The following is a 26,007-nucleotide window of genomic DNA, read 5'->3' as shown; positions in this document are numbered from 1 at the left end:
GAGGACAAACACATTTGTGAGAGCTGCACACAGCAGTTCTCAACCGAGTCGCCATTAACCACGTGACCGGTGTACGGGTCAGGTTACTCAATAAGTTTCCCTTAAACCCAATTACACTATTCATAAACCATCTTTGTCTTTAATCATAACCTTTACACTTCACTATTCGAATATTACTTTAATCCTAAGCTGTATGTCTATCTATAACATCTACTTAATATCTTACATCCATTATGTCCTGTGTGTATACTGTATATTAACTGTACTTGTCACCATTATACAACTTACTACTGTACATGTGTTATATTCTTAATAGCACTGCAAGTAGTCATACTCGGGGTGCATGGGCATGGTTATAGAATAAACACTATTAGGGTTAGAGAATTAGCAGTATTAACTACAGTACGTAATATTTTACCGTGTACAGTGATAAACCCCCTCCAATTGAATATATCACAAACTACCAATTCAAAGCCAAGCTTAAGGACTGGAACATTTCTATAACTATAAAAAACAACATTTGGGTCCTTTGCCTATAAAATGCACCAGCATGTGCGTCACACACAGCAATCCTCAACCGAGTCGCCATTAACCACGTGACTGGTGTACATGTCAGGTGACTCAATAACCCTGCCAGCCACCTACAGGCCCGACTCAGTATCGCATGCTGGTGTACACACGTGCATTGATGATGTACTGCACAGCGCATAAGGACCTCCACAAAACCACGCTTTACTCCATTGCTACACAAGGAAATCATTAAAAGAGTGGTCCATTCCTATTGTGCCCCACTATTTTAAAATAGGGGCAGGGCAAGTAGATTCTGCCACAATGTCAAGACTGCACGGCGCAATCCCTGTCCATGTAAGGAGCTGACCAGTTGCGGTCAAATCCTGCTGATACACACGATCAACACAACACCCGGGCACCTTTGTATCCCTAGTGGCAAGGTTTACACATTGCACCAGGTACTTATTTTAGGCCGAGTTGACCTCTGATAGGCCCAGAAGTGGTTTCAATAATTGTCACTGGTGTTGGCCATGAGCGGGAATCAGACTCAGGTCGCCGGTTTCGTAATGCAGCACATTCACCTCTACGCCACCACTCTCCACATACTTATACACACATGTACCATCAAGGAATTTTGTAGGTGAAATGAGTAAAATATTTTACTCTCAGGTTTTGAGACCAATGTTATAATTGTAATTGGTTTTTTGGTCAGGTCGTGCAAGTGCAATGGCAATGTGTGTTGTCTACCCTCCTCCACCTGACAGCTAAATAAAGTTGTCACCTGAGCAAACACACCAATTCAACTCGGGCAAATCGCCTAATGATGCTGAATGTGATCCACAACTGCAAAAAAAACAATGCTTTGACATGAACAAACCTTGTATGCGATATCTTTACTTCACAATGCCATATTTACACCAAACAATATCGTCCTTCCCTTCACAATCCCCTGCGTCATTGACATATTGTGAGTTTACTTCAACAGCTCAGTCTGCAGTCCCAGTAGAAATGTTTAGAATTTAATGACCGAGAATGGAAGGATGGGGAGGATATAATATTTTCTCAGTCAAGTTAAGAGTATTTTTTAAAATATTTTATGCCTGGGATGAGCCTCATGGAAATGGGGGGCAGCCATGGAGAGAGATCCGGTGGGGTGGGGGGGGTGCCGGCCGGATGTGTGGGGTGGGGGATGAGGGCAGCGAGAGAGAGGTGGCTGTGTTTTTGTTATTTTGATAAAAGAGTTGTTGTTGTTGTTGACACAGATGGCCATGGCTGTATTTGATTATTGGATTGAGGGAGAAATTGGACAAACGTTGGTGATCGAAATAAACGTTTCTTGTTATATTCCCGACGAGCAAGACAGTTCATTCCACTGCCATGGCTTTGTCAGTCTGGAACCATTTTAAGCATCATGAATAGTGTGGAATAAGTAACAATAACCACATTCGATTTAACTTGTGTAAATGTCCCATATTCAGAATGCCACACATCCACAAGTAGAATCTCAGCTCGTGAATTCTCAAAACACGGCTAATTCCACTGCACTTTACATTAATACAGCAAATAGGGGATGCAGGCACGGATTTTATTTATTGGCTTTTGGTCGGAATGAAGGGGCCCAGACTGTTGTGCCCTGTCATGCATGCGCCTGTCTGTCACTATACCATACTTACAAAAACGACACATACACCGCCTCTGCCCCCCGACTTCCCACTCGACCGCTCCTCCACAATCTGCCAAGCACACAGACTACTAAGGCAGTGATCTTTACCTGCAATTTGATGATGCATTGATGTAGACGACGCTTCCTTCGGGGACAGTGATATGCCAATAACAGGACTGATAACTGTAGTTGCTGCCAAATGTACCATTAGTACCTTCCAGTGTTCCTCCACAGACGTTCTCTGATTTTGTGGGCAACGAGAGGCGTCAGACAGAATGAAAGAAACATTAAACGATAAATGAGTTAAAAACAAAACCCCTTCATTGGGATTGCTTATCAAGAGTAAGACTGCGGCAAGAACACAAGCACTAAAAATGTACTCCCGTCATTCACCTCATCACTCTGCTATCGCTAGTCACATGGTCACTGTTCTCGTGAACATCACTCACCTATTCACTCGAGTCACTTACTGGCAGTTATGCACCTCCTTACTCTCCTATCGGCACCACCATTATCACTGTTTCCGTGAACGTCATTCCTTGATGCCACTATCCATGTTGAGGACTCTGTCTACAAGACTGACCGTTTCATCTCATCCATTATTTGCAGAGCCGGCCCAGCCACTAAGCGACCCTTGCAATTGCAAAGGGCCCCGTGGCCAGCAGAGGGCCCCCTAGAGTCACTGCTAGCTAGTGGGTGAAAAAAATCATACATCAAAGGGGCCTCCAACCAAATTTTTCTTAGGGCCCCAAAGGTCTAGGGCCGGTTCTGATTATTTGTAAGGCCACCATACTGCATATCGGGTAGTGACTTCCTTGCTCTACTGCTTACATGGGCAATACAGTGCCAACTCTCATAGTGATCCATCAACCCCACCATCAAGTCACCAGCTGCATTGTCACGGTTTGCGCGAATTGTGCAGCAGTGGCCTTGGAGATATTCACCAGCTCCAGGTTGCCTAAAACTTTTATCCGTAATAGATGTTTTCAGGCGGGGCCAGATAATGATCTGACAAAAAAATTGCGTCGTTAAGACCATCCACCACCCGACCACAGCCAAGCCAATGAGATTGTCGCGTGGTGTACGAGCATTTAACGCACCAACTATTATTGTTTCAGCCCACGAGCAAGTGAGAGTCAGGAAGAAAAACAAAAACTCAACGAAGTCAGAAATTCACACTTCCTAGATTTGTATTGACATCCTGGATCTTCTCCTGATGATATGTGATGCAGTATCAAATACACCGTATCTAATTTCTACATTTACTTGTGAGAATTCAATTTAACGTTGAGCTGAAAAAAGTATAATTGACACATTAAATGCTCGTGCGTGTGATCACTCATTTTGTTTGGCTGTGTCGGGCTGAGGGTCTTAACAAATCATTTGCCAAATCATCACGTGCCCTAACCCAAAAATCAAGCATGAATCATAATATAGGCTGCAAAAACCTATGTGTTAAGTTACCCTGCCACTTTTCCAATAGGGCAGGATGAGCATTGTTTGGTGGTCAGTTTTTCACTGTAAATAGCCCAAGCTCAACTCACTTTCCTGGCTGTGACAGGACTTAGAATCAGCAGGAGAAACAGCTGTACAGATGGATACGGGTTGACTTCAAGCCTCGTGCACTTTTACCCCTATATTGCCCGTGCCCTACTCCTTTGAGTCACTTTTGCACGCCAATAGTGGGGCACGGTTACCTATGCTAATAACCAGACCATTTAAAAGGATAGAATTAGCTGGTGAAATAGAAAATAATATCAATTGCAGTCGATTGGGAGCAATATTTACCAAAAATGTGATGATTATTGTTTCTTATTGGAGGGATCAAACCCATAACGTTCGTTTTTCAGCTCTAGGCCAATACCTTTAACATGCTGTGGTTACCTGCCAGTTCACTGCCTGAGATTTAGCCAGCTTTACACATTCGGTGATGCGTGTGTCTGTGCGGTTTTTGTACACCGTTCCCAGTGGAATTGTGCTTCCCTGTGTATCTAGATGCCTATAAAGTTTCTTTGATATGCACGAGAACTACCAGTTTCACTCAATCCACCTCACTTACCAAAACCTCATGTTGTACAAAGATAATACAATGAATATTTTTACATTTTAGTTGAGTATACCAGCTGAAATGTGTCACGAATATGCATGTGTCGTTATAAAAAATGATTATAAATCGAGTCACTACTTTTCAAACAACTGAGAAAAGCAAAAATGTAAGTTAAACGATGCCTCAACTGAAACGTTTCATAAATGTTACAGAACCCAAAAAGCATTGTTGAGATAGGCAACTCTTGTGTATTTGAAGCACTAAGATTTTAGAAAATACGCCCGCACCTCCACTTAGCACGTTTGGCTTCATACAGTGCGAAACAAGTTCAACATACATACATACCTACAAAAAAAGAGATATGACCCTACATCCACAGACTTCTCCCCTCTTTACTAAATAGCCCAGCACATCGAGCTCACGGAGACCAAGTAGGAGATCATAAAGGGTCTCCTAATGCCTCCGTGCACTCGCCAACATTTTAGAGACTATAGCCACCGAGCCTCTTACCGTTGCGGTAGAAGCTAAGGCTAAACCCCCTTCCATTCCCCGAGCCATCCGAGGTGAATTGCAGGGTCATGTTGCCAATGGTGGACACTTGGCTGGCTGGCAGGATCCCACAAAGACGAGTCACCACCGAGCTGCTTCCTTTGTCGTTCTCCAGGACGGTGAGGCTGTCGTGGTCGCACTGCCGGTTGTGACTGCGAGTTCTATCAGCCCCGGGCTCATCCAGTACCCTGAGCGACAAGAAATTGATCAATAATGAACAGCAGAGTTTCTAAAATAAAGTGATATAACCCAAAGTGGCAAGAGCTGGAAGCCGACAACAATTCCCTGTCCATTTAGGAATCAATTCCGAATATAGTTTCTTCCTTTTTAGTCAATTTAGTTAATTCTGGTTCAATTCTATATGTATTGGTGGAGTTTATGCACACTCTTTAGTTCTTTCGGTAAAGTCACGTAGGTAAAAAGAAAATAAATCACGTTTCGGGCGCAACACAAGCGTCCGTCATCAGGTGGGAAAGCGATGACGGACACTTGTGTTGCGCCTGAAACGTCGTGATTTATTTTATTTTCTACCTACGTGACTTTACCGAAAGAACCAAAGAGTATGGATTCCTGCAGTCACGAAAGCTTCAAATCAAGATTGGAATTTCTGTAGATAGAAAGTATGCAGACTGAACAATGGGGGAGCTTCCCCTATTATTTGACCTACATTGAATGCGAAGCATCATTTCCATTAAATATATTTAATGTGCATCATGGTGATGGCTAAAATGCTCATGAGTTATGTCACACTAAAACCCAAAATACCAAAACAACTTTGAGGTGGCGAAATGTAATATGACCCTGCTGAAATGTCATTTGAGCATCTAAGTATGATTCATGAAAGTCGTATAATTTATTAAAGAATTTAAGTCATCCCAGCCAAATAAGTAAGCATACAACAATTCTCCCTCACTCATCCGCCCCCTGAAATTTGATCAATTGTGACAATTCAGGGTAACAAGTTAGAGCAAATCAGCCAAGAGAGAATCGTAATCTTTATCGGTTTTAAATACCCCACAGTTGTGGCAGGAATTATTTTTAAAGCACAAATTGTCCACAGACAATTATGTTGCAAAGTCCGTAAGATTGATTTTCTCATGGCACACTCCATACTCACTCAAAATCATTGATATATAGATAAATAATAAATCCGGGTGGAGCGTAGACTTCCCAAGTGCAACTGGAGTTGTACTCATAGTTGTGTGGGTAGTTTGGAGATGTCAGCATCATATTTTGAGCATCCAGCCTCCCCCCACACCTCGAGGAAGCTGAGAAACAAAGCACAATGTTAGCAGGAACACTTCTTACATAAACTGTACTTCTTATACCAATATACACATGTTTGTCAAGTTTATCTCGAAAATGCTCACGTGTAAGTCTTCAAACTTGTAAGGTGATGCTGAATGAATACGATTTTTCTTTGTTTGGTAATGTTACTTGGCAGAAAATCAGTGTGTCAAAAGGATACGAGGTGAGAACCAAAATTCTGGCGGACACCTTTGCATACAATAGAACACCTACACCCCGAATTAACTCTCTATGTTCAAAACGTGAAATGTTCAACTGTGGAAAAAAACCTATGCATGTTTGCATATAATGATGCACAATGTCCTGAAAAAAAATAATACCTCCAACTCATTGGCCAACAGGTGCGTTATTCCAAGCGTAACATAAGAACTTTTTTAAAAGCTGCTTTAAATAAGTTTGATTCCCATGGGCTAGTGGTAGCGTGATCGGTGCTTGTTGCAGAGATTCACAGTTCGAATCCAGTGGCCACCCTGGTTATTACTGCGGGTGCATTAACAATAAAATGCACACCTGTCTGGTTCACAGCAGACATTAATGATCCAGTGATACTATTCGCAAGAGTAGGCCATTCTGTGGTGGCACCGTCATGGTCCAAGTTTGAAAATGTACTCTGCAAATTACTCATTTGGAATCTACACAGCAATCATCCCCCCATGCAAAAAACTTTACAGGACCCTTCTCAATGGATTAATGAGACTCAGCGAGGTTTTCCTGAGTAAACAAGCATAATGTCTAGCTTACACTTGCAAAATTCGATCATTGAATTGGCTGTAGTTAATAAAATTTCACTCACTCTCACCTTGTTGTGTAAATTATTTTATTGACTTAATTTCACGAGGTTTTTGCCAGGACTTCAATGGGCTTATTCCAGTGTTAACTAATTAAAAATGTATCTTAGTGGACTTTGATCTGACTCAAACTTCGAGCATGAATGATTGAATAACATTACCCAACAAGTGTCAGTGTGTGTGTGTGAGTGTGGTACCCACCAGGTGATGCATAGAATGAGATATAGACGTATGACAAGGAATAATTGTTGCTACTTTGGAAGTAGTATACAGAGAGGGTTGAGTTTGTTGACACGAAGCCTGCAGTATTATAGCCGCAGGAAAACGTGGATAAAATGGGTGCCATATTGTCTGGCCCATCATGCACGCTCCCTCCAGTGTTGTTGTTCAGGCAGTAGGGGAAACTGTGGACAACAAAATATAAACATAACCCTCCACGTCCCTGTGGTGTGTCAGATTGCCTCTCTTACCTAGCCAGTATAGACGGTATATATGTTTCAGATGCAATGTCTGTATTGCTCAGCAGTATCTTGATTCTTTAAATGGCTTGAATGTGTCTACGTGTTCGAGCGATATTTGAACAGTGATCGAGCTATGACATCATTTTTATACACATGTCCATGTGTTCGAGCATGGATCGAGTTTCGAAATTTTGAATACTTGCATCGATGGAATCGAACAGTAATCAAGCTATGGCATTTTCAATACATGTGTCCATGGGGGGGGGGTGTGTCTTTGAGAAGTTATCGAGCAGTGATCGAGCTTTGGATCGTTAAAAATCTCGACGATTCCCGTTTAATCCAACTTTGTATCGTCAATTCCCGATGCAGTATATTCCTTACATGGGCAAAGCCACGCCCAATGTCTCTACATTTGGGCCTGAAAATGTGATGTATTATTCATTCTGTCGCGGATTCATTTTATTCTGTTACAGCGCTAGGGGGAAGCTCAAAACCTCTTCACTGACCCCCCCTCCCCCCGCCATTCCCAAGTCTTCCGTGTCTCAACCAACATATACCCATCAGCTCTAACTGACAGTTTGGGCTATTATTTCACCAATGTGACGATTTACAACAGTCTGAGTTGACTGCATTCATGCACGTCTCTTCTTCACGATGGTATCTTAATTGTAAAAAATAACAAAGATATGTTGATGCTGTTTCTGATGCTAACTTTATCACAACTCTCCTGCTGTGCATAGTAAAATTGACCATACCATACACGGTCCATTGGCTTAGCGTTGCACGATTATGGCCCTCCTGAGTGTCCCCTCATTGCCTATCCACCCAACTATACCATACTGCATCTCCTCCGTTGTACAGCGCGTATCTTCTTCCGCTTATCTCCCTTCATAAAAACAAGAGATTTCAAAAATATAACACTGCTTACTAGTAATTCAGAGAGAGGCTGACCACTTCATCTGCGTCAACGTTCATCGTGTAGAGGCAACTCTCGTTGTAGGGAATGGTAAAGTAACCCGAGCCCTGCAGCTGTTTGTGGCAGGTGCCTGGATAGCTCAACACCCGTTGCAATGAACCCTCCCAGTTGCCCTGCACATCGCCAACTGAAAAAGAAACAAAAGAAATAATCGTAAAGTTGAACACATTTTCTATTCTTCATTATTCAAATGAAGCCACATCGCATCCCAAAGCACAGGCGATGATACATTTCAGCTGGAAAGTGCAGGTGACTCACCCAGGAGGAAACAGGTGAGAAGGCTGGCAATGAGCCTCATGGTGACGACGCTCGTTGTCTATGCCTGTAGCACGCGAGCCCCCAACGCCTTTCTCGATGAGCCTTGACCACTGGCACGGGTCTCTTATAGTGGCTCATGACGTGACAATTTCTTAAAACCCAACAAACCACATTTCTGATGCTCGGAAACTCCACGCCCATTCACATCACACGTGTGTGCGCGCACACACACACACACTCGAGTGTGCGAGCATTTGTGTTCATTTAAGGCGCATTACTTCTGTAGGAAAAGCAGTACGTGTCTTTTTTATTATTAAAGTCAGTTGGCTAAACGTGGGCGTACTTACTCTCAGCTGCCTTGTTATTTGAGTTGTCCTCATGCCGGTTGACCTTTCAATATATTTGTGCTAGGTTAACATATACTCTAATGTGCTTTTCAGTTATACTTAAAATATATATGCTCAATAGTTTGAGCAATCTTGTCGTATTTGACTTTGATTTTGCTGTTTCATCTTCGACCAACCTTCATAGCCTTCTTTATTCAGTTGTTAAATGTTCCTCAATGACTTCCACCATCGGTGTGCAGCAATGAAATCAGCTCATTTGCAGGAGCTATATGGATTGTTGCATTAGAGACCTCTGAAGAGGTATTGGGGAGGCCCTCATCTAACAGTGGATAGATATTGGCCCTTCCCCTCTTCAACCATTATATAAACGGAGTGGTAGCTCTTGTAATCTCTCATTTACTTGATACAGCTGTCGTGGCTGTGACGGTTCCACCTGAAGACGGAAGCTTGTGTTGCCTCCGAAACGTCGTGATTTTTATTTTATTTTAATTAATTTTATTTTTTACCTACGTGACTTTACCGAAAAAACCTAAGAATATGAACCCTTGCAGTCACGAAAGCTTCAAATCTAGAGATATTGGGTGATTTTTAATACTCATTACAGCCGGTCTCCGACTTACGAACATCATTGATTTCTTAAGCCCGTTCGTAAGTCGAACGGTTCGTAAGCCCGAACACAATGATGCACTTTAATTGCCAAAAGATCGGTGTTATGAAATGTGTTACGGTTCAACAAATAGAGAAGCATTGATAATCTCGTTATTAAAAACAAATATTGTACATTTGCATGTAACACTGTACGTAAAAACTGTATTGTAAATAAAACTAACTAAAGTAACGTAAACAGATTTTTATTCCCACTTACCTTGGGTTCTGATAATAGATCGTAGTCGGAAGGGGTGCAATAAGTCACCACAACTGCACTCACATACACGGGGCACGCGCGTACCCATACACAAGAACAACCACCGCCAATTCGCCACTAAGTGGCGGTGACGTCTCCACGACGCCTGTGCCAGGCTATGTGCACGTTAAGGCCACGTGAAGTGTCGAACGCCCGCTGCCAGGAGGTCACGGGGCAGACCCAGCAGGTGCCATGGGTCGACTAACTGAGATGACTGCCTGATGCACCACCTGTGCCCCCGACCGTGTCAACTGCTGTGTTTTAGCCGCATGGCGTTCCGCTCGTTGTTGTGAGCGTCGCTCCTCTGCCCTTCGTTGTTGCTGGAGGGCGACTGCCTCCAACTGCCCAGTAAGGGGCCATCCATTTAGTACGTACGCATGGAGGGGGGAGGGGGGGTAACCCAAATGCGTCCGCTTGCATATGGGGTGTCTACTGACAATGTACGCATATGAAACGGGGGGGGGGGGGGGTGAAGCCTCGATAATAATTTGTCTCCGTTGGCCTTCAAATGAGCCACCGTTGAGTTTCTTCAGGAGAAGTAGGACTGTGGGAGAGGTGTCACTTGTACACCACCGTACCCCTGACTGCTAGCTGTCACGCAGCTCAGCAGTGAGTCTGACATAGTTTGGCGGCCTGACCCATGGATTACACATCCTTGAATCTGGCCTCACTGCAGACTGCCACTGGCTCAAGATTTTAGCTGCCACGGTGCTCTGTTCGTACTGCTGCTGCCTGGACTTCAGTACTAACACTCGTCTGTACATCGGTCTACTGTTACAGCAGATGTTCAGTCGACGCACTTCATATTGAGACGAGTTCACCGAGTTTTAATTGTGTTTGAAGATCAAAATAGACGCGTGTTTTTGAATAACCAGTCAGGATGGATAACACGGTCAAGTGTAACTGTTTGTACAAAGCTTTGTGTAAAGCTAGGCCGCAAGCTAGTAAACAAGAACAAAACAAATAAACGAATCGGTTATGGGAGAAAATAAAGTGGGATGACACTACGTATGAAAATGTTACTGCTGATCTAGCAAGTAAAGCGTTGGCGAGCAGAAGCGATCTTGTATATTTCTGGTGATGCGCCCCAGCACGTATCGAAGCCTGAAGTGCCTGAGATATCCTCTGCTGACGTTGAAGCTTTAGCACCCACAATCATTGATTTCAGCTGCATCTGATGCGTTGCCACAAAATATCGGCTGGCGACGCTGCATCAAGTCCGTCGACTTCAGCCAGGATCATGAATAACACGTCACCTGTTCGACCGGGTTCAGTCGGCGTTTGAACCTAGCGGACACAAGACAAACTTGTTAAAGGTACACAACTCAATTCTTTAATGCAGCCGGCGGTGGACCTTGATCGTTTCTGCGTGGATTAAATATCGGCCGTTCTATAGGATTCGGATGCGTCAAGCGTACGTACGTACGCAGGTGGGGGGGGGGGGGGGTAAAGGTGCGCGTTCGTACAGGGAGGGGGGGGGGAGGTAGTCAAGTTTTGACAGATTTTGGCCTACCTACTCAATGGGTAGCCCCTAGCGTCCTTGCTTAAATGTTTTCAGTCGTCGAAGATGTACCATTCGGGTTGCCCACGTTTTGCAAGCGTAAAGAAGGGAGGGCATGACCGTGGCCGAGAAGACCCGAAACTTCGTGTGGAGCGACATATCTGTTTGCTTCCACACAGCGTTACATAACCGATGAAAAGATAATGCTACTTAAATGATACGGAATGAACCGGTCATGAGCACACTGCCCAGGTATGGCAAACTCTCCACTCTCTTCACAGCTGCCCCATCACCAATTGAGAGTTGTGGGGGTGGAGTGTATGATGGGCACAAAATACCCGTATACACGCACAGACACACACAACAAAGACAAAGATCCCCCATGTAGCCTTAACAGGCTGTTGGGGCAAGTGCTGTTAGAGAGCAGTGCCTATGAAGGCTGGCAACGGCACACGAGGGGTTGGGGTGGCCAGCACCACACCCTGCGGCCTTTGTCTCCCCAGTGGTGATGTTTACACACCGAAGCAGGTACTGCTATGATACTCATAGTTCTTTCGGTAAAGTCACGTAGGTAAAACATGAAATAATAATTTATTAAAATAAAACAATAAAATCACGACGTTTCGGAGGCAACACAAGTCTCCGTCATCACGTGGGACAGTCACAGCCAGATTTGCTGCATAAGGTGGGGTCTCTTGGGACTTCTCTTTACTTGATGAGAGGCAGCAGTGCGTTGTTTCGTGGGCAGTGAACGCACTCGTCAATGTGATTGCGTGGCGCTGAAATCGCGTAATGATTAATCCGAGTGATTCGCAGCACGGGTGCTGTGGAAGGTACAAACCCGCACTCCAACAAAGTTAAGAGAGAGGTTTTGTAAGTCCCGAAACACATTTCTGCGGAGGGAGCTGGTAGGAACGTTAGGTTGCTCGGTCAATGGCCAGGGTCAACGGTGGCGTGGTGTATTCCGCAAATATGCCCGACTGTGAGGATGGGCACAAGCCAGCGTGAGTAGGTTAAACGTTGAGTTTTATAAGGGCCACCACGGGGTGACCAGCCCCTCCCCACCCAGCCCCACCCCTCCCACCCATCCCCACCCTCCCCACCCAGCCCCTCTCCACCATCCCCATCCAGCCCATCCCCACCCACCCCACCCAGCCCCTCCCCACCCTCCCCTCCCCACCCAGCCCCACCTTCCCCACTCAGCCCCTCCCCACCCTCCCCTCCCCTTCCCACCCAGCCCCTCCCTCCCTACCCAGCCCCTCCCTGCACGACGGACGGACACAATAATCCCCTGTGGGCTGGTGTAACCAGGAGGTTCCTACCAGTATTAACTCACGTAAAGCTATACATGCTGTGCGGACGCGGTGTTTGTGTGTAAGAGGTGTGTTGAAAAGCGTCGGGTGGCGTTGGTGCGTGTAAGTGCGGGCTAGGGTACTGCATCGTTGTGGTGTGCGTGAGTTTGTCGAAGGTCGTGACATTGGGGCATGTATTATTATTAGTGCTCAGTTTTGAATAAGTTGGTGTTTGCGTGCATGCGAGCATGTCGTTCGACTTTGCTCCTGTCGATTCCAAACACGTTGTTACGACATGTACACTAAACACGGCGAATGGCTTTAAAAGTTGTGTAATCTCCTGTGTATGTAGATGCCGCTGGTTCTTCGCGTTCTGCAGATGTAGATGCCACCACCGCAATCTATTGCGCGGCGGTTGAACTTACGACTCTCGATCCGAACAGGCAGCTGGACACGGACCAGGTTTGTTCGTATCTCTGAAAGTTCGTAAGTTGAATTGTCGAAAGTGGAGGAGTCCCTGTATTGGTGTTCTTGCACGACGACCCAGCAGAAGAGCAGGGAGACCATTTCCTGAAAATAGTCAATTGTTGTATATATGGGTGGTCGCAAAAAAATGTTAACGTGTGAAAGGTTATTAAATGTCAATGTATGAAATTAATAATAATAAAAATAAAGGTGTTCATTTAAATAATTGCAATTGTAATATTACAATAGTGTAATGGATGTAAAAAGGTTTAGGAAAGGTTAGTGCCCTCGATATGAAAGGTATTACTTATTCATTAATTTACTAGTCAACAGTCTTAATAACTTATTTAATGTATGATTATTTATTACTATTTTATTATTAAAAATTTATTCATGTTTAATTGTTTTATTCGCACGTTTAATTAATTCATTATAGCTATTACATGTTAAAGGCAAATATACAACACCAATCCACACACTTGTAAACGTTGCTACGGTTCATGCAGTTGTCACCATTGGATCTTAATTGTTCAAATATATCACTTCAAATTAAACTTAAAGGACAGCTCTGAACAAAAAGATTAAACCCAAGTGCGGTGAAGTCATCCAAGCTGTCACAAACAAATCTATATGAGGGACTCAGTCGTAAAACACAACTGAACATAACATTAAATCATTCCTATATTTGGTATTCACGCAAGCCTATCGGAAAGGCGCTATGTAGTTACAACAGTGCTGCAGTAGTTTCACATTAGGGGACATTTTTCTTTCGTGTTCTCCCAATTCATTAATTTGTGGGGGATTAAAAGCAAATTTAACTGCAGTGTAAGCACACAATGGCCTGCTAATGTTGAATGACGTCACTGAGGCAGATGGTGCTTAGTTTATGGTCAGTACACCCGCGGTATTAACCGGAATCGAAGCGCGAATCTCTGCAACAAGCGGCACATAAATAACCGTTTGCCCGACCACGTCACCACCCATATATGTACTTAGAACAGCGATTGATAAGTGTCAAAAAAATGTATGAATGATATTGAGGCAAATGAGGTGCTTTTGAAAACCTTAACTTGACAATGAAACGTAATATTCCCAAACGAAACCAAAAATATTGAATTTTTTTTTATTTTACCAGGTAAGGCCCACTGAGTATATAGGTATTAATTCTAGATTTGAAGCTTTCGTGACTGCAATGAGATTAAAATTAAAATAAAACAATAAAAATCACGACGTTTCAGAGGCAACACAAGTCTCCGTCATCAGGTGAGACTTTACCGAAAGAACTAAGAGTATATATAGGTATTTTTCAGAAGCGACATGACCACGAATGACAGCTCAACGAAGTGGCTTATCATGTGGAAATGTTTAGCAGCCAATTACTCTAAACGCATGTTTCTAAATGTCGAGGGAAAAACCGGAGGACCCGGACAAAAAATCCACGCGACCACGGGAACACGCAAACTCCAAAAATACATGCGTTAGGGTTGATATCCAACCCACGACCCCGTGCTTACCAGGCAAGGTAGTTAACATCTAGCCCCATACACAAACATGCCTACAAAACAAACATGGGGGGAGGGGGTGGGGGAGGGTGGAGTGGTATAAGAAAGTAAACAGAGAACAAAAGTCAAAATACGTGTTGACGAAGATAAGAAGTATCACAAAGAGACTGCGATGTGAAACTGAACATCGAATACAACAGCACTCTGTAAAAAAAAATGAGAGTAAAAAAGCGGAACACAAAAAAATGTCAAGTTCCAAGTTACATTTGAGGGGTTTTTTTTCCCAGACGAGAAAATGCCAAGGTAAATTCTCACTTGCAAGAGTGACCTCAGTCAACAAATTGACAAAAGCAGAACAGATAAAATATGAAACTTGGTCAGCCGCTGAAGGTAACCAACATTACATTAATGAAATCAAGCCAGACGTGAATGGGATGAAGTGCCTTTGGAAATCTTAACTTGATAATGAAAAGTAACAAACCAATAATCAAAAATATGACCGTTTTATGTTTCATCGGTGAGAATCACTTGCGATGGCATACGGCTCAGAAACACGGTCGTTAACGAAAATATGGAACAAAAATGTACAAATGCAGATGTGAGAATTTCACACCCACAGTATCCATGGATTGTCAGGAGCAGAGCCGCTTGAACGAGCTCCAGCTGGTATGTGGAGAATGAAGCTTGCTCCATACACTGAGACAAGAGCTGTGACTGCAGTGAAGATTGATTGTGCCTCAGTCATTCCTGCAAAGCAGTGAAGCGATCAGTATTTTACGAATGTACAGTCCACCGCCACTGAACGCCATCAATAGAATTGTGAACAAAACTAAACTTTGCATGTGAATATCAGTCGTGGGAATTACTTTGGAATCCCGGTGAATTTTCATCGTGCTACTAATTTACTTTTTAGTGAATATGAACGATTTCTTACAACTGAATGACCCAGAGAGTGCGCAATTTTTCCAGCTCCAAACTGCATAACGCAGCCTATTTGATGACATTTTTACTCGTAGAACATCATGCAAATCTGTACCACACCCACACCAGGGTTTCTCCCCGACAGCGTATTGCTTCATACACCTGACAATCCACATTTTCAGTGCGCTATGTATAGAGAGTTTCCGCCTTTTCCACAGACCAATCACAGAGGTACGTCTCGATCTGGCTTAAGTCTATGCAAACGGTGCAGTCTACTGAAATAAAGTTGAACACAATATCGGTGCCAGATCTCGGTACAAATCAATTCCTTTTATTATTCGATTTAAAGCTTTTGTGACTGCAGGGATTCATCTTCTTGGTTTTTTCGGTAAAGTCACGTAGAAGGGAGGTAATAAAAGAATACAGATAAAACATAATAAAATAATTCTCACGACGTTTCGGCCACAACGCAAGCAGCCGTCCTCAGGTGAAGACCAGGTCTGTCACCCGAACACGTGCCCAATTTTCAGACTGTCAAGGTCAAAAACTAAATGGTGTGATCCTATAACCCAATCCTCCGGAGTGCTTGGAAAATAATAATCACCATTTTATAAAGCATCTGTCATATCAACATATCTCAAAGTGCTGTACGTAAAATAATAATAAAAACTATTCACGAATATAGATAAAATTAAAGAAAAATACAAAGCCACTGATAATAACAAAAACGACGACTCGAAATGCAGAAAATGAAAATCAAACTACGATAAAAGCGAATGATAATAACACAGCAACCAAATCAGACAACGGGAAAAGCCAATGAATACAATTTGGGTACTGTTTTTTTGAAATCCCAAGTAAATGGGGAAGGCCTGCACAAATAGGTGAGTTTTACGACGTGCTTTAAAAAGTTAAACTTGACTCGGGATTCCCCAACGGAGAGAGGAAGGCGATTTCCACAATCGCCTACCACCATCTATGAACAGGCGTCAGAAGCTACTGCAGGGGTACGCTGTGAGCATTAGAGAGTAAGGCGGGCGGGAGGGGGGGAACATTGTTGTACAGTACTATGCTCCCCACCTTCACACCCCACACACTGACCAGTGGCGAAGTACGGCGAAAGAACTCTGATCAACAAAACGGCACGGGGAGGTTGCTTATCCAGGAATGGATAAACACATGGGGTGTACATGTACACAGGGCCAAGGTGAAAACCTTTTAAAATAATTTTTTTACTAAGAAAAGTATGACTTTGTTCTTTCATATGATCATTTGAGTATTAACAACATAAATAATACAACATGTGTATGTATTACCTCTTTCCACGGCAGCTCTCTCGCCTACTTCAGCATTTTTCTTGCTGTGGTTGTTCCACCGGATGAAGATTGCTTGTGTTGAGATCGAAACGTCGTGATTTGTTTTATTTTATTTCTACTTACGTGACGTTACCGAAAGAACCAAAGAGTATGTGTGTTACCTTTACCCATTGGTGAAGGGGGGGTCTCTTTTTTTGCTTTGGTGCCCCCAAGGCAGGAGAGGGTGATGCTAATGGAGGTATGGGCGGGGGGGGGGGGCGGCAAGAGGCAGCATCAACCAAAGGGAAGCAGCAACACTGAGGGCTACGGCAAGGGAGATGATAGGCAGGATGTCAAAGGATAGCAAAAAAGATCTGAGACAAATAGGATGGAGATCGGAGGCCTGTGCAGACACTTTGGTTGCACTAATGATCGTGGACCACGTTTCTTGGTGCGGAGAGACAGAAAGCTGGTTCGAGGGGCTCTCCATCACGATGCCGAAGACGCAAGCACCGTGTAGGGAGAGGGTGTAGATGCCTGCTGGGCTTGAACAGTACCAGTGGCGTGGAGGGGACATGCAAAACAGTGAGTGCAGAGGCAGGCCGAGCCGGACTATTGGGTGTCGCGATGGAGAGAATGTGCCGACGTGAGAATTTAGAAAGGGATTAACGTGTACCGAGCTCAGAGGCAAGGGTGTTATTATAGGTTGAAATGTATACAATCGAACAAATACCGATGTACGTGTGTAACATTCTTGATCTCTTTTTATGTGCGTTATAAAAACAGTTTTACGCTGCAGATAAAAGCGCGGTCTCTCTCCGACCTGAGTCAATGCACAGGCACTTCTCATTCGGATAAGACTGGGAGCCGTCCATAAATGACGTCACGCGATTTTAGACGATTTTTGACCCCCCCCCCCCTCGTCACACGGCATCACAAAGAGTCAGACCCCTCTCAAATATGACGTCACAAAGCTCTGCCCCCCCCCCCCCAAAAAAATATAAAACATGCTTCAAATCCCTTTAAATTATTGTCATTGTAGAGCGTATTTAATGTGGCGCTGCACTCTGATGTTGTAGGAGAAACATTTATTAAAATAAGTAGAACGTGTTGTCCATATTTATTTAAAGTTGCGCATTTTGATGTGACGTCACATTTTTCAAACACCCCCCCCCCCTCGTCACACATCGTCAGAAATGTCTGACCCCCCCCCCCCCCAGGTGCGTGATGTCATTTATGGACGGTCCCTGACGCGCGCAGCGCATGATTTAAGGATGGAGGATAAACCCAACCTTCCTACCAGCTCCCTCCGCAGGAATGTGTTATGCGTTTTAAGAGTGGGGTTGTAAAGTAAACTTGTATTTTTAGTTGCACATTGTCTGAAGATCCGGGAGTATCGTGACTCATATTGTCGGCATGGCGTCGAAATTTTATGACGAGATCAATTTGACGCTATTGTGTTCATAGATGTTGAGAATAGAATAAGACTGAGCAACAACGTCGTGTCGAACACCTTTTGTAGAGTGGAGTCAGAAAAAGTATTTACCCAGTTGTACACGTTGTATTGTGTCTCAATAGTTTATAACCAACCTGTTTACATTTACACTAGGGGATTACATATTTTTGCACTGGCCCTCACTCCACGTGAACTGACAACCTATAACAACTTGTGCATAGTCGTCTTGCATCCAAGCACTGCCCATTCATTCTCAACCCAGCTTAGCTTCCGAAGATCTGACAATATCGGACCCATTCCCGGTGAATTGGTCGTAGGCAAATGACAATTCTCTATCGAGAATTAGGAGCGCCAGAAAAAATCACTGGAATACAAACTACTACTTCCTAAGCATGCAAGATTTAGTTGTGTTCACGTTTATATATGGCGGTGAAACGAACTGCATCACTGCAATCATGGAATGGCTGTCATTACATAATCCGTCTAATCTTTGAACGGACAAACATCATTCCACCAGGGCCACCTGAAGCTCGCTAAACCTGCTCAAGTGGCATGTCAGTGCATGCCACTTGAACTGACTGGGAGTGTCTAGAATGCTCGATATGCGTTGTCATTGCTGCTGTTGTGAAGCTTTACTTCCCGGTGTTACTCTCGCTGTCATTGTCACAGAGTCATCTCCATTCGTAAGGGAACCTGTAAGGTCAATCTTGATTTTAAGCTTTCGTGACTACAGGAATCCATACTCTTTGGGTCTTTCGGTAAAGTCACGTAGGTATAAAATAAAATAAATCAGGACGTTTCGGGCTCAACACAAGCGTTCATCATCAATGGACGCTCATAAACCAGTCTTCATCAAAAAGAACGTCATTAACTCATCAGATTCCGCCAGTGTAAATATTCAGATTCCGCCAGTGTAAATATTCAGATTCTGATATAGCCTGCTGAACCTGGAAACCACTGTCCTCAATTAAGAATGTGCTATTATAATCGTCCCTGCCGGCAGGCAAGGTAAGTTGTTTTACGGCTGTGTTCAAAGTGGGCACGAACAAAGCCTGATTTGCGCGCACAACAGTCGAGTAATTGCCGGGCCACTGCTGTGATTTATGGGTCAGCATGAGCATCGCGATATCGCATACCTGTCAACCCATACGGTTTACCCATATTATACAGGGAAACTGTATAATATTATTCAGGTCCATACGGCATACAGACGTTTCAATACGAGCAAAAATAAAATTGTTTATTTGGTTGTGTTTCTCCCTTGTGATGGGACTTTGCAGGATGAACTTTGAGATTCATAAGGTCACGGGTGACCAATTCCATCTGCACCAGAATGAGCTCTGGGAATTGTCACCGTGGATGCGACCAAGGGATTGACGCACACCTGGAAACGGCGCTGTAATACGATAAAAGCGGACTGAAATAAAAGCAGACTGGAGTAACAGTGAACTGAAGTAACATCGAACTGACGTGAAAGCAGCGCTTAGCCGATCAAAGAAAGAGAGAGGAGGGCGGGCCACTTGATCATGACGTGACCGTCTCGATCCAGGACAATAATTGTTTGCATGTGTAGTGTAGTAGAACGAAACTACTGCGGCTCGGTATGGGGGCTGTAGGCGGGTGTCACGAAGGTCGTGTCAGGCCGTGACACTCTGCGTGAACCCAACAGGACACGTGACCGGATAAAGGGGGGCCAGGAGCCCCAGGGGGTCACGTGGTTGAGGGTTCGGGCCTTCCTGAAGGATCGGGAAGGGGGGCGTGGCCTGGGGCGGAGAAGGCTACGCCGGAGTGGAGTGGATGGAGAGCTGGGTTGTTCTGCATTGTCAAGTCTGGGATGAAGCCACCATCTACGATCCTCGGTCTCCAGTCCAGAAATGTTGTATCCCCGTGTGTTAGCTAAGTTAGGAACGGTGGTTACCACCCTATGTCGTTAACCTCTTAATGTTAAGAGTTACCCGTTGTGTTTAGATAACACTGGTCAACACACTTTTTCTGGCATAAGGTATTCCAACATTTTCAATAAAATAAAAACAGCAAATTTATGCTCATATACGAATATCTAAACAGGCATCCATACAAGAATAAGAAAAGATACAATAATAATGAGCCACAGCACAAAGGTGTGAGAGTGACTGCATATCAATGTGAGTGAATGCATATTACCATGTAGGAATTGAATTGTGACGATCTCCGATGTACAGCTTGTGGAATGTCTCTCATCAAGGACTAGCAGTAATCTGCCATCATGTTTGAGTCCCATCGGCCTTGGTAACGTTCTTCCATAACTTTAATGTCTTGATGAAAGCGTTCACCTTGCTCTTCGCTCACGTGACCAATGTTCTCTGGAAACTGGGCCAAGTGACTATGTAAGTAGTGAACCTTGATGCTCATACTACATCCAAGTGCTTGGAAACTCAAGAGCAGCTCCTCTACCATATCAATGAAACACCATCGCACGATTTCCTGACCCTAATGATGCCATACAATAACACATTTTCCTGTCGCAAGGCCAAGATGAGTACCACGTCAATTACAAAGCTGCAGGACAAAGACATCCTCACAAAACTATCTCCTATAAAATAAACGTATATTCCTTCGTGATCATGGACAGAGGCAGAAACCACGTATTATTGTGCTCCAACCTCTTTCACCAGTATGTTGTCGATGAGTATGCCAACATTGAGAGTGTGCGCCTTCTTTACATTCAACTTAATCAAAACTGCCTGCGTGTGAACATCATTGCCGAAGGAGAGGCCGAAGGAGAGGCAAACGGTCACAATGTTGGCTGATTAGTTATTTTGTCTTGATCCTTCACAGTTCCACCAAGATACATGCAGGAGAAGACTCAGGATGCCATGACGGACATCAGCCAATATGCCACGCCCCATCTCTTCATCACCTTCACTTGCAATCCCAAATTAAAGGAAATCCAGGTTTACCTTTATCCAAACCAAAAGCCACCAGACAGACGTGACATCTTAGCGAGTGTGTATTAAACATTCGATGGCGCCCTCCTCTTCCACACGGGCGATCTGGCTCTTTGCTCTCGTCGCTCATCCGCTGCTGATGCTCGCTTGGTCGATGCTTGGCGATATCCGCCCTTTTCTCCAGGTTGATTGCTTGTTGTCGCTCGTCACTCTCTCTCCCTCTCGCTAATTGTCTCCGTGCTCTCTCCTCGATCGTGCAGCTGCCAGCTTCACACGGACACCCGCCCTTGCGTTGGTTCAGGCTCTGGACGACGCGGCTGTTCATCAACGACGCTCTTGTTCGTTGCTGGGTTGACTCGCGGGCTCGAGAAGACCTCGGCCAGAATGGCGATGAGTAGCGACGTGCTAAGGCACGTCGCTACTCATCGCCATTCTGGGTGATGAGAGAGCTCTTCCGTTGGAGGTGATGAGCTGAGCTCCGATGAGCTTGATGGTCTCTGACGCTGTTGCTGGGGCTCACTCAATTGAGTAGTTTGTGACTCGTATACAAACACCTCTTGAACAACTGTGAAGGCTTAGCAATCAACACATCAGGGCCGAACCCAACTCTCAAACATCCATCATTACTGCTCTTTGCGAGACATAACAGTGCCCGGCGCGCTCGCGACGGCACCACAAATCCGAGCAAGACTGACTCTCTGTGTTTCGTGTACGTACTTAGAAACATGTCTACTCCCCTCTCTCTCTCTGTTCACACAAGCCCAATTTTTTTATTGTTACCTTGCCGTGTGGAGCGAGAGTGGTATGTGTTGTTCCATTTTATTGGGGGTGATAATTGGCTTCATCGCTCTGGGCGTTACACAGAACTTTTTAAGTTTTTCGTTTTCTGTTTGGAAGTTAAAATTAGACTCACTTTAATTTGATTGTAAGTTATTCAAGGTTGTAGCCGTGTTCACAGTATTTCCATCGTGGTTTAATATCTCTATGGGGAGATGTTATTTGCTTGTGTGTGCAAATCTTTATATCCGTGCTGCGGGAATACAAAGGGGAGGATTTCTCTTGTGGGATACCTTTATCTTGGGGTGTATGACTGACTTATTTCGCCCTTAATTCTTCTAGATCATTGATCTAATATTTCATACTTATTATTTGGTTTGTGTTTATTCAAGATTTGTAACTTAGCCTGTTATTACTACGTATTTCGTAGGGTTTTATTAAGGGAGTTAAAACATTTTTTATATATATGTCTCGTGGCACCTACTGCCTGTATTGTGTGGGGGCCTTTTGAAGTGGAGGTGATTGTTTTCACCCCATTTGCGATTTCCCCCCCCCCTCTGCCTCTCTGTGTGTACGGGGAGGGGTTTATGGTTCATCTCCCGCCCTATGGCCTTTTGTTGCGAGCGTGTCCGAGCAGCTGCTCGCGGAGGTGGGGAAAATGGGTGTTTGCGCTATAGTCATGTGAACCAAAAAAAAATATTGGCCGAATTATTTTTTATATAATTTTTTGGAAAAAAGGGCATATACACAACACACCGAAGCATTGTGGGGGGGACCAAGTCTTCCAGGGGGTCTGGGGGTCCCACCCAGAAATAAATCTAAATTTGAAAACGAATTTCCTGCCATTTTCTGCCTAAAATATAAAAAAATCACTAACACATAGGATGGACTTTTTATTTACTTTTTACAATAATGTCTAATAGAGCTAGCCTCTGGTTGGCTAGTTAAGGATAGAGCTAGCCTCTGGTTGGCTAGTTAGTGGTAGAGCTAGGGTCTGGTTGGCTAGTTAAGGATAGAGCTAGGGTCTGGTTGGCTAGTTAGTGGTAGAGCTAGCCTCTGGTTGGCTAGTTAAGGATAAAGCTAGCCTCTGGTTGGCTAGTTAGTGGTAGAGCTAGGGTCTGGTTGGCTAGTTAAGGATAGAGCTAGCCTCTGGTTGGCTAGTTAGTGGTAGAGCTAGCCTCTGGTTGGCTAGTTAAGGATAAAGCTAGCCTCTGGTTGGCTAGTTAGTGGTAGAGCTAGGGTCTGGTTGGCTAGTTAAGGATAGAGCTAGGGTCTGGTTGGCTAGTTAGTGATAGAGCTAGGATCTGGTTGGCTAGTTAGGGATAAAGCTAGCCTCTGGTTGGCTAGTTAGTGGTAGAGCTAGGATCTGGTTGGCTAGTTAGGGATAAAGCTAGCCTCTGGTTGGCTAGTTAGTGGTAGAGCTAGGATCTGGTTGGCTAGTTAGGGATAGAGCTAGCCTCTGGTTGGCTAGTTAGTGATAGAGCTAGGATCTGGTTGGCTAGTTAGGGATAAAGCTAGCCTCTGGTTGGCTAGTTAGTGGTAGAGCTAGGGTCTGGTTGGCTAGTTAAGGATAGAGCTAGGGTCTGGTTGGCTAGTTAGTGATAGAGCTAGGGTCTGGTTGGCTAGTTAGTGATAGAGCTAGGATCTGGTTGGCTAGTTAGTGATAGCTAGGGTCTGCTTGGCTAGTTAGTGATAGAGCTAGGATCTGGTTGGCTAGTTAGTGATAGAGCTAGGATCTGGTTGGCTAGTTAGTGATAGAGCTAGCCTCTGGTTGGCTAGTTAGTGGTAGAGCTAGGGTCTGGTTGGCTAGTTAGGGATAGAGCTAGCCTCTGGTTGGCTAGTTAGGGATAGAGCTAGTGTCTGGTTAGCTAGTTAAGGATAGAGCTAGGATCTGGTTGGCTAGTTAGTGATAGAGCTAGGGTCTGGTTGGCTAGTTAGTGATAGAGCTAGGGTCTGGTTAGCTAGTTAGTGGTAGAGCTAGGGTCTGGTTAGCTAGTTAGTGGTAGAGCTAAGGTCTGGTTGGCTAGTTAGTGATAGAGCTAGGGTCTGGTTGGCTAGTTAAGGATAGAGCTAGGATCTGGTTGGCTAGTTAGTGATAGAGCTAGGGTCTGGTTAGCTAGTTAGTGGTAGAGCTAGGGTCTGGTTGGCTAGTTAGGGATAGAGCTAGGGTCTGGTTAGCTAGTTAAGGATAGAGCTAGGATCTGGTTAGCTAGTTAGTGATAGAGCTAGGGTCTGGTTGGCTAGTTAGTGATAGAGCTAGGGTCTGGTTAGCTAGTTAGTGGTAGAGCTAGGGTCTGGTTAGCTAGTTAAGGATAGAGCTAGGGTCTGGTTAGCTAGTTAGTGGTAGAGCTAGGGTCTGGTTGGCTAGTTAGTGATAGAGCTAGGCTCTGGTTGGCTAGTTAGTGATAGAGCTAGGGTCTGGTTGGCTAGTTAGTGATAGAGCTAGGGTCTGGTTGGCTAGTTAGTGATAGAGCTAGGGTCTGGTTGGCTAGTTAGTGATAGAGCTAGGATCTGGTTGGCTAGTTAGTGATAGAGCTAGGATCTGGTTGGCTAGTTAGTGATAGAGCTAGGGTCTGGTTAGCTAGTTAGTGGTAGAGCTAGGGTCTGGTTGGCTAGTTAGTGATAGAGCTAGGGTCTGGTTGGCTAGTTAGTGATAGAGCTAGGGTCTGGTTGGCTAGTTAGTGATAGAGCTAGGGTCTGGTTAGCTAGTTAAGGAGAGAGCTAGGATCTGGTTGGCTAGTTAGTGATAGAGCTAGGGTCTGGTTGGCTAGTTAGTGATAGAGCTAGGGTCTGGTTGGCTAGTTAGTGATAGAGCTAGGGTCTGGTTAGCTAGTTAAGGATAGAGCTAGGATCTGGTTGGCTAGTTAGTGATAGAGCTAGGGTCTGGTTAGCTAGTTAGTGATAGAGCTAGGGTCTGGTTGGCTAGTTAGTGATAGAGCTAGGGTCTGGTTAGCTAGTTAAGGATAGAGCTAGGATCTGGTTGGCTAGTTAGTGATAGAGCTAGGGTCTGGTTAGCTAGTTAGTGATAGAGCTAGGGTCTGGTTGGCTAGTTAGTGATAGAGCTAGGGTCTGGTTAGCTAGTTAAGGATAGAGCTAGGATCTGGTTGGCTAGTTAGTGATAGAGCTAGGGTCTGGTTAGCTAGTTAGTGGTAGAGCTAGGGTCTGGTTGGCTAGTTAGTGATAGAGCTAGGGTCTGGTTGGCTAGTTAGTGATAGAGCTTTGGGTCTGGTTGGCTAGTTAGTGATAGAGCTAGGGTCTGGTTAGCTAGTTAAGGAGAGAGCTAGGATCTGGTTGGCTAGTTAGTGATAGAGCTAGGGTCTGGTTGGCTAGTTAGTGATAGAGCTAGGATTTGGTTAGCTAGTTAGTGATAGAGCTAGGGTCTGTTTGGATAGGTAGTGATAGAGCTAGGGTCTGGTTGGCTAGTTAGTGATCGAGCTAGGGTCTGGTTGGCTAGTTAGTGATAGAGCTAGGGTCTGGTTAGCTAGTTAGTGATAGTGCTAGGGTCTGGTTGGCTAGTTAGTGATAGAGCTAGGGTCTGGTTGGCTAGTTAGTGATAGAGCTAGGGTCTGGTTAGCTAGTTAGTGATAGAGCTAGGGTCTGGTTGGCTAGTTAGTGATAGAGCTAGGGTCTGGTTAGCTAGTTAGTGGTAGAGCTAGGGTCTGGTTAGCTAGTTAGTGATAGAGCTAGGGTCTGGTTGGCTAGTTAGTGATAGAGCTAGGGTCTGGTTGGCTAGTTAGTGATAGAGATAGGGTCTGGTTGGCTAGTTAGTGATAGAGCTAGGGTCTGGTTGGCTAGTTAGTGATAGAGCTAGGATCTGGTTGGCTAGTTAGGGATAGAGCTAGGGTCTGGTTAGCTAGTTAGTGGTAGAGCTAGGGTCTGGTTGGCTAGTTAGTGATAGCTAGGCTCTGGTTGGCTAGTTAGGGATAGAGCTAGGGTCTGGTTAGCTAGTTAAGGATAGAGCTAGGATCTGGTTGGCTAGTTAGTGATAGAGCTAGGGTCTGGTTAGCTAGTTAGTGGTAGAGCTAGGGTCTGGTTGGCTAGTTAGTGATAGAGCTAGGGT

General features: G+C 44.5%; 1 protein-coding gene across 1 annotated transcript in view; it reads right to left on the bottom strand.

Annotated features, from left to right (window-relative positions):
• The window catches only part of LOC144720020 (uncharacterized), a 31,814-nt gene extending 23,147 nt beyond the window's left edge, over window positions 1-8,667 (bottom strand). Inside the window, exons 1-6 of the mRNA XM_078596437.1 lie at window positions 8,561-8,667; window positions 8,255-8,429; window positions 7,067-7,269; window positions 5,887-6,037; window positions 4,731-4,957; window positions 2,282-2,414 (exon numbers count right to left, since the gene is read on the bottom strand). Of these exons, the coding sequence (XP_078452563.1) occupies window positions 2,282-2,414; window positions 4,731-4,957; window positions 5,887-6,037; window positions 7,067-7,269; window positions 8,255-8,429; window positions 8,561-8,600 (929 nt within the window). The 5' untranslated portion in view covers window positions 8,601-8,667. The remainder of the gene's footprint in view (window positions 1-2,281; window positions 2,415-4,730; window positions 4,958-5,886; window positions 6,038-7,066; window positions 7,270-8,254; window positions 8,430-8,560) is intronic.
• Between the last annotated feature and the right edge of the window lie 17,340 nt (window positions 8,668-26,007).

Source organism: Lampetra planeri, chromosome 7 (assembly GCF_965212315.1).
Source record: "Lampetra planeri chromosome 7, kcLamPlan1.2.h2, whole genome shotgun sequence".
Lineage (NCBI taxonomy): Eukaryota > Metazoa > Chordata > Hyperoartia > Petromyzontiformes > Petromyzontidae > Lampetra > Lampetra planeri.
This window is presented reverse-complemented; position numbering and strand designations above follow the sequence as displayed.